At 43.5% G+C, this 13,874-nt stretch overlaps 1 protein-coding gene across 1 annotated transcript; it reads right to left on the bottom strand.

Moving 5' to 3' along the window:
* Positions 1-13,300: 13,300 nt before the first annotated feature.
* LOC112102631 (60S acidic ribosomal protein P1) lies at positions 13,301-13,751 on the bottom strand. Its single transcript, XM_026652529.1, is given in 2 exon segments — positions 13,301-13,379; positions 13,381-13,751. Coding segments are annotated over 2 exon segments (435 nt in total). The 3' UTR covers positions 13,301-13,315.
* Between the last annotated feature and the right edge of the window lie 123 nt (positions 13,752-13,874).

Here is a 13,874-nt window from a genome sequence, read left to right on the forward strand (position 1 = left end):
TCATGAAGTGGGGCCCTCACCTAGTAAAACATTACATAGATGAGACAAGTAACTTACAGTCACAAAGCAAAAAGTGTTACAGTTAAACTAATGACTATAAAAATTTACTTGCCTTTTATTCAGAAGGGTCCCTACTTAGTTATTTTACAGAATACTTCTGTGGGAATTACTTTCTTCACCATAGAAATGCAGACACTGCAGAGGTGGGACTTGGCAGCTGTTTAACAATTCAAAGCAACGCAATACTAGTTAATGACAGAAAGTGAAGAATAAAATATCCCATTGAAATTACAGGGGTGGTTTTAACTAGAATGTACCCAACTACAATTTGTCCAGGATATCGAGGTTAACTTTTCGGTTCCTACCCAAACAGCCATGGAATATTTGACTACAAGTTGCCAGGTTCACAGTTTTATATATTATCTGAAAGACGACAGAGCAATAGCCCAACCATGTTCTTGGGCATTAGTTGTGTACCACAGACTGAGACTGAAAAGTGTGTCACCTACTGAAAAGCACTACCCCTTCCTGCAGCCATCTGAGTTTTCCGTGGAAGTTTCCCATCCAAATCCTGACCTGGTCTGACCTTACTTAGCTTGTGAGATCTGATGAGATCACAGCCTGAGGTGACGGAGCTAAACTAAAAAATATGATAACAAAACAGAAATGGCATGATTGACAGGGCATTGGGCTAACACAATAAACCCACGGAGAGCTATGTGTATGTGTTCTGCTTCCTAATATCTTATTTGTAGATAAGAAAAATAAGCCTTAACCAGGGGCTAAAATAGTAATGGGATGAGGGCTGCATGCATTACTTGATGGCCATAAACAAAAAGTATATTATACAAAGACAGATTACTGAAATGGAAAGGAATTGGGTACTTGTGAGATGCTACCTCCAGGCAGGACTGAAGCAAGAGCCATCCTGGACCTGGGTGCTGCCTGCATTTTATCTCCTCTTGGAGGCTGTATGCTTCTCAATAAGCTGTGATCTGACCCTGTGCAGTCCGGCTTTACTGCTTTCCACTGTCAGGTTCATTGAGACTATATAAGATTATTTTTCTTGAAGAAAAAAAAAGAAGATATGTGAACAAGTCACTGAGTGCATCTACAGATAAAGGAAGTAGTCAGCAGTGAGCTGTCTAAAGAGGTTTTCTTTTGTAGTGCACCAATGGAAAGTAGCATACTTAGGGCAATGAAAGGAAGGGTAATATTAGGGTTACATAAAAGGAGCTCAAGATCCTTTTAATTTTTTCCCCAGTCTTGGAAATTATTAAAGCAACTGCAAATAAGAGTTTGCACTGGTGTAAGAGAGCTGTGATCGCTGGGTTTATTGCTGGTGGCAAGTGCTGAAACTCAGAAGCAATCCTGGAGACTGCTCTCAAATTCTGCTCTCATTTTGATGCCATTAACTTCATTGGAGTTGATCTAGACTGATGCTGATAAAACGGAAAGTCTAATGGGTCTAATTCAGAGTGCAGGGGGCAAAAATTTTGAAATTTTAAGTTTCATATAAATCAGCCTTTACCATGTACATATTCTTTATGGCTAGTCAACCTCATTACTTTTTGCCTTCCAAAAAAAAAAGAATAGCTTATTTCTAAAGCACTTTTCTCTTCTGCATACTTAGCTATCAGCAGGCAGAATGATCATATGCAGCTCTTTCATTGCTTGGAGAGTCCTGCCTATCTCATTTTCAACTCCGATAGGTTGGTGGAATGATGCAGCAGAAAAAGAACAGATGCAGTCTGCAAGGTCTTTTCTTCAAGGAGTAGAATTCAAATAAGTTAACGTAATCAGAAAGTATACAAAAATTTTCAGTCGCAGGAATTCAAGACAGCCCCATGATAGGGTGTGCAGCAGGCCTGGTTGAAAATTTTCACATTGAAACTGTTTTCCAATGGAAAATTGGAGATTTGATTAAACAAAAATTTTCATAGAAAACATCTGCTTTCCACAGAAAATTTGATCTTTTCATTGAAACACCAAAAAGTCCACTTTTTTCTTGATTTAAAAAAACAATACCACATTTTTTGTTCAGCTCTAGTGTGGATCCCATCTTCTCATAGGCCTTCAATCTGTCCTGTCTAACTTGGTACTTAATCAAGTGTAGAAATCACAAATGCATGGTCTACCATCTCCAGGTCTATGGTTCAATCACCTGTCCTATCACATATGGAAGTCAGCATTTTGGGTGTTTTTTTTTGCTGCTGTGGCTATTTGGCTCTGATATCATTGATGAGTCTAAGGATATGTCTACACTGGCAGAGTTACAACGCCGGCAGTTACAGCACCATTCAGAGAGCGCTGAAGGGAAACCGCTGTTGTGTGTTCACACTGACAGCTGCCTGTGCAATAGTGTGTTCACACTTGTGGCACTTGCAGCTGTATTCAGAGCGGTGCACTCTGGGCAGCTATCCCACGGAGCATCTCTTCCTCTTCTGCCGCTAAGAGTTGTGGGAAGGTGGAGGAGGATGCGGGCCATCCTGGGTCCTATCCCAATGCCCCGTGATGCATTGCTTTGCATCCCAGCAATCCCTGTGCTTCTGTCCACATTTGGCACCATCTTTTAACGGTTATAATCTACTGTGCATTCTGCCTCTTTGGTCTGCAGGAATGGATCCCGAACTGTTGACCAGTATGCTGCTCGCTCTGACTAACACCTCACGAGTGGCAGTGGAGTTATTCCTTAAACTACAAAGGCAAGAGGAGTGCGACATTGATCTTGCCACGTGTACTAGCTACAACACGAGATTGCTTGTGGCATTCACGGAGGTGCTGACCACAGTGGAACTCTGTTTTTGGGCTCGGGAAACAAGCACTGAGTGGTGGGATCACATCGTCATGTATGTCTGGGATGACGAGCAATGGCTGCAGAACTTTCGGATGAGGAAAGCCACATTCATGGGACTGTGTGATGAGCTTGCCCCAGCCTTGCAGCGCAAGGACATGAGAATGAGAGCTGCCCTGTCGTTGGAGAAGTGCATGGTGATTGCACTGTGGAAGCTGGCTACTCCAGACTGCTACTGATCGGTTGCTAAGCAGTTTGGAGGGGGAAAGTCGAATGTTGGACTCGTGTTGATGGAAGTGTGCAGGGCCATTAATCTCATCCTGCTCCGAAAGACTGTGACTCTGGGCAACGTGCGTGACATTGTGGATGGCTTTGCACAAATGGGCTTCCCTAACTGCAGAGTGGAGATAGATGGCACGCATATTCCAATTCTGGCAACAGACCACCTAGCCACCGAGTACATAAATTGGAAGGGGTATTTCTCAATGGTTCTCCAGGTGCTTGTGGATCACCGTGGGCATTTCGCAGGCTGGTCCGGAAAGGTGCATGATGCATACATCTTTCAGAACCCTGACCTGTTCAGGAAGCTACAAGCAGGGACTTCCTTACTGGACCAGAAGATCACCGTAGGGCAAGTCAAAATGCCCATTGTGATCCTGGGAGACCCCACCTACCCCTTAATGCCGTGGCTTATTAAACCACACATGGGGCACCCTGATAGCAGCAAGGAGCAGTTCAACAATAGGTTGAGCAAGTGCAGAATGACTGTTGACTGTGCTTTTGGCCATTTAAAGGCCTGCTGGCGCTGCCTCTATGGGAAGCTGGACCTGACCGATATCAATATTCCTATGCTTATAACCGCGTGCTGTACACTCCGTAATATTTGTGAAGGGAAGGGTGAAAGCTTCGCTCAGGGCTGGACCGCTGAGGCTCAGTGCCTGGAGGCTGAATTTGAACAGCCAGAGACCAGGGCTATTAGAGGGGCGCACTGCAGGGCCATAAGGATCAGAGATGCCTTGAGGCAGCAATTTGAAGCTGAAAGCCATTAATATTTGTTGCTATGCTCGGGAGTGCAGTGCTTGTAATGCTAGGAGGTGATTGTGATTGGTGCAGATGATGCAATATGAAGGTTTAAGATAATTGTCTGTTGCTTTGCAGGGTTCTGTTTGCTTTCAATTAATAGAATAAAGTTTGCTTTCAAACCAACACAATTCTTTTTTTAAAAAAACAATAACCGGAGGAAAGAGTCAAACAAAAAAACACATCAGCACTGAGGGGGATGGGGAAAGGGAAGGTCCCAGGAGGAGGTGGGGTCCCAGGATGGCTTAAGATTTGTATATGTCCAGTGATCATATCCAACCTTCTCCTTTGGAGTATAGTTCAGAAGGTACTGAACTTCAGCAGGGCCAAACTGCAGAGGGATGGGTGTTGAGTGCAGTGGGTACTGGGAGTCTGCAGTGCTGGACTGTGATGGGGGGGAGTGGAATGTCATGAGTACAGACTGGAGCCAGGAGGTTCATAAAAGTGTGTTGGCAGTGTCTGGGGGGTGCATGGAAAAGAGTTTTGTGACAGCAACTTCAGGGGAGGGCAGTGTGTCCTGGTCATGGCTCCTTTCTGTCATGCATTGTGAAATCTGTCCATAGGTATCATAATTCCTACGGCTGGAGCACAGCTGGGACTGGACAACCTCCTCTCCCCAAATGCTGATGAGGTCCAGCAGATTGGCACCGCAAGCCTGGGAGGCGGGAGAAGTGGAGCGGTGCCGGCGTGCTCAGGGGAGAAGGCAGAGCAGAGGTGAGCTGGGGTGGGGAGCTGCCGCAGGAGGGGCTGCCCGGGCGGAGGGGGGGCGGGGAGCTGCCACGGGGGGACGGGGAGCTGCTGCGAGGGGGCTGCGTAGGGCACCAAAATAGCTAGGGCGGCCCTGGCTCCCCGGGCCGGAGGGGGGTCGCAAGGTGGAAGTTTCGCCTAGGGCGCAAAATATCCTTGCACCAGCCCTGCCTGGAGCGGACTGCCGCTGGGTGAGTAAGGCGCAGGGCCCTCTTAGGCGTGGGCGTGGGGCCCTCTTCGGCGTGGGGCCCGATTCCGGGGAATCGAGGGAATCGGCCTAAAGCCGGCCCTGGTGAAACCAACACAAAAGATGCTTTATTTGCATCTTAAGTCAACAGAAAAAGCAAGTTATTGGGAGGATAAGAAAACAGCCCGGCATCAGCTCACTGGAGCAAAAACAGCAGGAGAGAAGAACTTTATCTGGGGATACATTTCAAAAGAACACATTTCAAAGGTTTACTGGACTATAAGAAGAATGGGGAAAAAAACTTTTCTTATCCATCACTGAGGGCACAAAGAGGTCAATGCTTTTTGCAGTCCATGAACGGTGGATCCCCGCCTATATGGACTGAGTGATACTGAAAGGTTGCTCATCTTAGTCAAGGACTGTAGCCTGTTGGGTTACGTTTTGGTCACCAGGAAGCACAATTATACTTTTTTTTTATTTGTAACCATTTTCTTGCATCTGAAGAAGTGAGGTTCTTACCCACGAAAGCTTATGCTCCCAATACTTCCGTTAGTCTTAAAGGTGCCACAGGACCCTCTGTTGCTTTTTACATTTTCAGTGAGTGTTACATGTACCCCCTCTAGTGACTGGTCCACAGAAAATATGTCTGCTACCACTAGGAAGCTTTTATTTCTTTAACTTGTTTGGTGGAGGCTCATGCTTTTAGTGCTGGAAGCCCCACATTGAAGCTCCAGTGACAGCTCATGACAGTAGTTGTTGCAGGTGGACAGCAGGAGGTCATCCACCAAAGCAACAAGTGCTGTTTCTGTACCATGCCTTGTCCTGAAGTCTGAGTGGGAAGGATCTAGGATATTGGCAGCTCACAGGTGGTGCCGGAGGCTGTTTTTTGTTTCCTTCTGTATCAGCTTCCTCAGAAGAAGGCAGCTAGTCATTGACAGGGAATTTGCCAAGGAACTATTGTCTATTCTCAGTCATATCGTTCTTCCCCCAGAACAAGGAGAGGGGAAAGTTGAGCTGACATTAACTCTCTGTTCACCCAGGATCAGATTGTATCCCTGCACCTATTCCATTACTATTACTGAACAACTTCCTGTGCTTGACATTATTAGGTTGGTTTTGTGACACTGTTCTCATCCTTCTTTGGTTGTTGTTAGGCTTGTTTTTGTTCTTATGTTAGTTCTTTCTGGCTCTACACCTACCACATTTACATTTTTGGTTCTCCTCTAAAAGCTTTTGTATAATGATGTCTTAAACTTTATGCCACGAGGGCCTAATTCTTGTCTCACTTACATCAGCTAAGGTACCCCAGCTAATTATACCTAGATTGTGAGTGGGTTAGTGGGAGAAGCCTTCTGTGCAGGGCTCTCAGTTCTAGAATTTGTTTTCTGCACTGGTCTACGAGAGCCTGATGGTTTCTTTTTCAGGGATGCTGTGCACTTATAGCTCCCATTAAAGTTAATGGGAGCTGTAGGTGTTCAGCACCTTTGAAAATCAGGCCATATGTCCATGTCCTGGGTAGCATAAACTGGGGAATCTCAAGGAGGAATAGAACATTTATTTTATCTCTATATTTGGCACTGGGATGGCTGCTGTTGGAATAGTGTGTCCACAATTCGAGAAGGATGTTGATAAATACAAGAGGGTTCAGAGAAGAGCCACAAGAATGATTAAAGAATTAGAAAACCTGCATTATAATGATAGACTCAAGGAGCTCAATCTATTTAGCTTAACAAAGAGAAGGTTAAGGGGTGACTTGGTTACAGTCTATCAGTACCTACACGGGGAACAAATATTTAGTAAGGGGCTCTTCAGTCTAGCAGAGAAAGGTATAGCACGATCCACTGGCTGGGAGTTGAAGCTAGACAAATTTAGACTGGAAATAAGACATACATTTTCAACAGTGAGGTTAATTAACCACAGGAATAATTTATCAAGTGTTGTGGAGGATTGTCCATGAGTGATAACTTTTAAATCAAGTTTGGATAATTTGCTAAAAATTATGCTCTGGGTATAATTTTGGGGAAGTTCTGTTGCCTGTGTTACAAAGGAGATCAGACTAGATGATCACAATAGTCCCTTCTGGCCTTGGAATCTATTAATCTATTGGAGGGGTGCAGGCATACCTGAGTAGGACTGCAGGATGTGGCCTCTTTGCTAAAAATGTAAGCAGTTCCCTTTCCTATACATGTTTGCAAAGGAAATGAATTTATTTGGAAAGCAATAGTGTATTTTCAAAGTGGTTTTTCCAAATGTTGTTTTATTTCCTTTCGGAACATACTGAGAGTATCATTGTTTTACATTCCATATAAAACTCAAATGTGAAAAAACATGAAATTCATTTAGTATCGTTATCCCAGTTGTAGCAAAGTACTGTATTCGGTCAAATTCATAGGCATAGCTTTGTCGGTATTGAGAAGTCACTTGCTCCCTGTGAACCCAATCACCACGGCAGGGACACCTCAAATCTGGAATACACATCATTCTATAAAGACAAAGTGGTCCAACCTCAACTCTTTGTTACTAAATTCATGAATATGATTTTCAGACATCTGAGGCTACTGCTTGGAAAAGATGATATTGGACAAATCCCTGATTAGACCCTTTGTAATGTTAACCATCCCCACTGTGCTTGAATTGATTACGCACATTTGGTGAAAGGCTATTTGAATGGTAAGTCACTTAGTCATATTCTCGTTTTCACACATCCTTCAGCTTCCTACTGTCCTCCTGCTCATTCTTTTCTCCTTTCTCACAACAGTAGGCACAGCATGTTCCCTCCATTGTTCAGCATAGTTTAAAATGGCATTAAGAGGGGAACAGTGATGTGAACAGGTGGAAATAGTTCCCACTGCAATGGTTAGTATTCTCCCGCATGTGCACAGCTGCAGCACTCTGCTCTCCCAGGCTACAAGGAAAAGAGAGAAATTAGCAGCACTTCATTTGAAGAGATGAACTAATTACGGCAAACATATTTAGGGTCCTATCCTGCGAGGTGATGAGCACCCTCAACTCCCACTGAAGTCCCCACAGTTGAGGGCATTCAGCATTTCGCAGGATCTCCCCCTTAATGAGGTTTATCAGTTTTCAAAAACAAGCAAACAAACCTATTTTCTGCATATTTAGTGCATTGGGGACTGAATATGAAATTGAAGATTAGACTGAGCCAAAACAGAACTCCAGACCTGACAGCTAGATCCAGACCAAACTTTCTATATTTATAGTAGGTCAAGCCAAAACTCCAGATCCAAATCCTCTCACACTTGAAGATTTTAATTCCACATTGGGGTCTGAACTTTCCCAGATTTCACGGTGTTCAGATTAGCCCTCTTTAGAGAACCGTTTGCTGCAAACTCAGATCTGAGCCTGGACCTTGACCTAGAGTTTAGCACTGGGTTGGTGATTTTCTGTTTGTTTGTTTGTTTATTTGTTTGGGTCCATCACTACCAAAATCTATTACTCTGGTGGTCATATCATACTGATATATCATTTAGTTTATTAAATAACATTTGCTCCTGGGGGAATTTTGTGCCAAAAAAATAAAAATTCTGCGCACAATATATTAAAATTTTATTTGTCAAAATAACACTATAGAATAATTTCTATTATTTTGTTAATTTATTTCAAAATACCTGTCAGCAAGTATTTCTGTAACAATACAGACACACAAAAATTCCCCCAGGAGTAGACAGTTAAAGAAACCCCTACGACAATCCAGTTCCTGTTTCTCTGCCCCCAGAACCTAGCCGAAGGACCAGACACTCACACCCCCCAGAGCCGAACCGTGGCCGCCCCAGCCCAGAGACTCACACCTCCTACCACCCAGAGCCCAGCCATGACCCCCCCAGCCCAGACACTCACATTCCCTACGCCCCAGAGGCCAGCTGGGGGGCCCCCCAGCCAAGACACTCACACCCTCTACCCCACTCAGAGCCCAGGGATCCAGAGGGAGATGCTGGATCCTAGGCTTGCATGGAGTTTCCTACATGCTGTCGCCTCCTTCCTTCAGGGGATGTTGGGAACTACAGCAGTTCCCTCCACCTTCCCCCAGCCTTGTCTTCTATTTGTGAGCTGGGCTCTGCCGGGTCCAGGGGCCCCCAGTGGTGGCCAACATCTCTGCAGCCCATTTCTGTGGGGAGGGAGAATGGAAATGCTGTGCGCAGAACATTAATTTCTGCAAAATTCTGCATTGCGCAGTGGTGCAGAATTCCCCTAGGAGTAAACATTGCTTGATTGTTTTTTAAGCCAGACCTGTTTATTTTTTTTGAAAGTACTCAGACTACGTGTACCCTTCACCAAAGTGATTGTAACATTTTAAAATAATTTGCCAAAAAAGCTAATTTTTTAAAAGACACTTACTTTGTAATGGGAATGTGACAATACTACATTTTAGATTCCTAATCAGCACAATGTCTCTGTGGCCTTCTGAATTGCATAGACTGGAGATGGCTGGATTCTGGTCTACTCAGGTAATAGATCAGCTTCTGCATCTTGCAAACAAAGAAACCAAAGCATAGCACAGAATTGCAGAGTTGCTCATTGGAGAGCTACAAATGCTCCTGCCACCTTTCACACTCAGCTACCTTCTATGCTGGTGTAAAACATCACAGCATTTAAGGCCTGATCCTGGGGGTGCGGACAGCCTTATTGTGACTTTAGGGCTGAATACTGAGAAGGGCTGAGCACAGGCCCAGATTAACCAATGTGCACTTGGTGCACTTGCCCGGGGGCTCCCAACCACCGGGAGAAACCCAACATCCCCCCTCCAAACACACACACATACACACAAAACCAACCCAGGTCAGGAAGGGGGAAGAGCAGACCGTTTTGGGGGAAGGGCCCTGCCTGTTCCCTGGGTGAGAGCCAATGGGCTGGTGTGGGGGAAGCTGGGCCAGCCCTGCAGGACAAGAGTTACTGTGGGGTGAGTCGGGAGTCGGCTCATGCTCTAATGCCCCCTCTGGGGCCCCCCACCCCTTGGGGGAAGGGAAGGTGGAGGGGTGCAAATTGCCATAGTGAAAACAAGTAAGTTTGCTCACCATGCAGGTTTCCCCAAATTTAGACATAAATATCCTTACAGTTAAATCAAGTCAAGGAAAAGTGGCTTTGTTTCCTAGCAAACATAGCTTAGGCAGCCATCAGCACTTGATCATTTATACAGAGAGGGAACTGTTAAGCTGCTGCCAACTGCCCATAGTGCCTTTCAAAAACAGATGTTACTGTTAGAAAAATAACATATGCAGCTTGACATATGAGTGCTGCAATTTTAATTTAAAAGGGAGATGAGAAAATGTGGTTGAATTAATGAACTGAGGTAGATGATGTACAGTATGAAAAAATTATAACAGGAGAAAGTGGTGAGTGCCCACTTCCATGAGATGGTTAAAACTAGATTGCATGGATTAATCATAGCTAGTAGACAATAATCCTGCATTTGCATGAGGATGGATGGGTCTTTTCTGGCTCTAACTCCTATGATTTCATGTGGACTTTTTGGTCAATCCCCAGATGTAGTAACTGAAACTATATATTGACCAAGGTCTAAGATCAATATTTACCAGGAGGGGAATGATCAAAATCCACGTGTTACATACCAATCAGTCTGTCACAAAAAATTAATGAATTGTAGTGTGGATTTTGCTATAACTTTGTTTTGATGTCTGGTGGCTTTTTCATATAAAGCAATGAATCTTTTGCATTCTAACCTGTCACTTTAGTTTATCTGGGTACCACCATCCTATAGGCTAGGAAGGACCTTGTATTGAAAGGTAAATAGTACTATTTTTTTGTTTATTCCATAAACAAAGAACAAGTGACTTTCGGTCTGGACAACTTAGACAGAAGAAAAGAGTAAAGAAAGAAAAGAACAAATATAAGGGATCAGATCTGCCGCTGCAGCCAGTGGAGTGATGCCAATTTACACCAGTGGAGGATCTGCCTCAAGGGCTCCATGCAACAGCACAGTCTATGTGTTTCTGTAGAAGCAGCCAGCTTGGACTAACGCATGGGGAGTGCCTCTGCAGTCTGGCTAGGTGACTCACTTTACCTATGAAAGTGCCATGCATACAAAGCAGCCTTCTAGTTACATAGCCACACGCTTCACAAATGCTCCCCTCTGCTTCTGGAAGCAGCTGAGAGGGAAATGAGAAAAGACACAGAAGGGGAGATTACCAGCTCTCTGCTATGCGCCCCTTTCTGTCACTTGAATACGCCTTGGTGCCCTCTGATATAAAAGAATACAATTTTCTATTATGATTCATCATATGGTAGCCACTAGAAGCGCAAATAAGGATTATGGCCCCATTTTCTTAGACTTTGTGCAAGTAGTTAACATTGACATTTACCAGTTTGCCACCAGTCATGAATGAGTAAGGCTTTAATGTAGGTAGAGTCAAAAATAACTGATGTTAAAATCCAGTCACAAATCAAATACATACAGTATTTCACACATAGTTAAAACACTGTCTAATTAAGTCTTCAGTTAAATGGGTGTAATTTTGCTGTTCAGATTTATAGACACCTTTGTAGACTATATTCCCTACAGTGAGTCATGATGTCTCTTCATAAATGTTGTTAGGGATACGAAGAAAATCTTTTGAAGCTTGTGTTTTTTGCAGATATAGCGTGACACAAGTGAGGACCTGAGAAGTTGTCCTGGTCATTCAGATGCTGCTTACTTCATTGGGAACAAAGGATATAGTAGGGTTCAGATTATAGTGCAGTTCTGAAATCTGCTCCCAGTTCTTTTTCTGAATTGCTGTAAAGCACAGTACGGGCAAGGGCTGGGGAAACGAGACTTCTACGGACACAGGCATTCTAAAGCAAGCAATCTGCTCTCTAGGCTTAGGGGAAAGTCATAATTACACCGCAGTGATGATTTGCAATGCACAACAACACAAAGAAGTGAATTGCCTGCTTACTGAGTGTGAATTTTTGCCCCATAGGCAAAAAATAATAATGGAAATGCATGAAATGACAGTGCTAGCTGGAATTCTGTTCTCTTTTGGGAGGAAAAGGGAGGTCCTAATACAACTTTACAATAGCTTTTTTCTGTTGTAGGTAACAAAATTCTGCTGTATTACAAAAAGAGTTTGGAGAGTTGGTTAAAATAATAAATCTGAGGTCACCTGTAGAAACATTATCACTGTTACAGCAATGTACACCTTGGCTGCTTGGAACATCATGGTAACAATGGAGATGATCCTCCTACTTCCGAAGCATAGGACCTTACCATCTGGGCTAATAGATCATCTCTAGCAGCAATATAAGCCCTATAACATACAGCTGAGCTGTTCTGATGCTGTCCAGAGAAGAACAGCAGTACCTGTTCACACAAGCCAGTTCAGTGCAATACTTGTATCATGTTTTCTATCCTACAGTAGGATCTCAGAGCTTGTTACAAATATTAATTAAGTCATAAAACATCTCTGTGAATTTGGTAAGTATTATTATAGCCATATTGCAGTTGGTGAATTGAGGCACGGAAAGAAATAGTGACTTCTGCAGTGTCACATGGGAAATCTATAGCAGAATGGGGAATACAGTCCAGGCATAAACTAAGGGTGAATCTAGCCTGAAATGATTTTTCTGCATTAATCGTCGACTTCAAAATATTTCTCTCTATGCTACGATATAATTAGTGCTTGATTATTTTTTATTCAAATGATTTATTCATGTAATAATGCAGATTTTGGTGCCTAGAGGAATTAAAATAAGTACAGAACTTGCTGCTGAGAGATAGTGCTGTGTTAGTAGCACCTAAATTATAAATCACGTGACCACTGGCATTCATGCAGTGATTATGGGATGCAGGTCAGTGAGACCCAGACAGTTTTTAAACCACTAACAAGTGAACTCTCAGACACACAATTGAACTCTGAGACACTAGCAATTGAACTCATGTGAAATCAGTCTACAGAGGCTAAGAGCTGCTCATGTAAGTGGAATTTTCAAACTACAAATAAATTATAATGGGAGGGTAAATAGGACCCCCCTAGGGAGCTGATGTACACACAGCCTGCTGCTGTTGCAAGATCTATTTCTACTACTTGCTTTGCTGGAGAGGTTGAGAACTGTAGCAGAATGAAATAGCTAAACTATGGACTGATAACTTTGGAAATGGAAGAAAAAGAAAATTCTACATGAAAGTCAAATGTGTTAGTCTCTTGTTAGTATGGATGGGTATAACGTTATTCATTTTCAACAGGGCAGCATGGGGGGTGGGATGTTGCTGGAGGAACCCATGTAAACTGAAGGATAGCTCTTTCAAAATATACAATTTTGTTCTGTTTATTTCTGTATGAAAATATTTTTAACTTTATTTTGAAACATTTCCCTTTCCAACCCAAGTGTTGTTCTGTTTGCATTTTTGATGGAACTACTTGTCTTTGCAATGAAAATGTGTGAAACATTTGAATTTTCACAAGTTTTCAAGACAAAAGCCATTTTTGCTTGAAAACTGGACTCATTTTGACTCAGAAATATTGTGTATATTCATGATACAAAAAGTCAGTTTAGTCAAAGAGACCAAAGCCCATGTCATCATCAGATTCCTCAGATTCTTCTTCCTTTTCTTCCTTTCTTCTCCTCAGCAGGGGCAGCCCCACCAGCAGGAGCAGCACCCCCAGAAGGAGCAGCAGCAGTTGGAGCACCACCAGCTCCTACATTACAGATCAGGCTTCCAATGTCAATGTTAGCTACAGCCTTTGCGAACAGGCTCGGCCAGAAAGGTTCAACATTTACTCCAGCTGCTTTAATAAGTGCATTAATTATGTCCTCCGTGACGGTGACTTTGTCGTCGTGCAGGATGAGCGTGGCGTAGATGCAGGCGAGCTCGGAGCTGGAGGGGCGGGTAGCGGTGGGGCGTGGTGCTAGTCGCCAGGATGTAACGGCCTTAGTTTCAGCTGAAGGACACAGCACCTTTTGCGGCCAGAGAGACAAGAGAACCATTCATGACACTTTTCTCAAATACACTTATTTCCATATGGAAAAGCAAAAAAAAAAAAAAAAAAAATCAGAGTTTGTTACAGATATTTCTCACAGCTGTGCTGGGAAGTTTCTGGTCCGCACTGT

This window comes from Terrapene carolina, unplaced genomic scaffold (genome assembly GCF_002925995.2).
Source record: "Terrapene carolina triunguis isolate 2854851 unplaced genomic scaffold, T_m_triunguis-2.0 Scaffold120, whole genome shotgun sequence".
NCBI lineage: Eukaryota > Metazoa > Chordata > Testudines > Emydidae > Terrapene > Terrapene triunguis.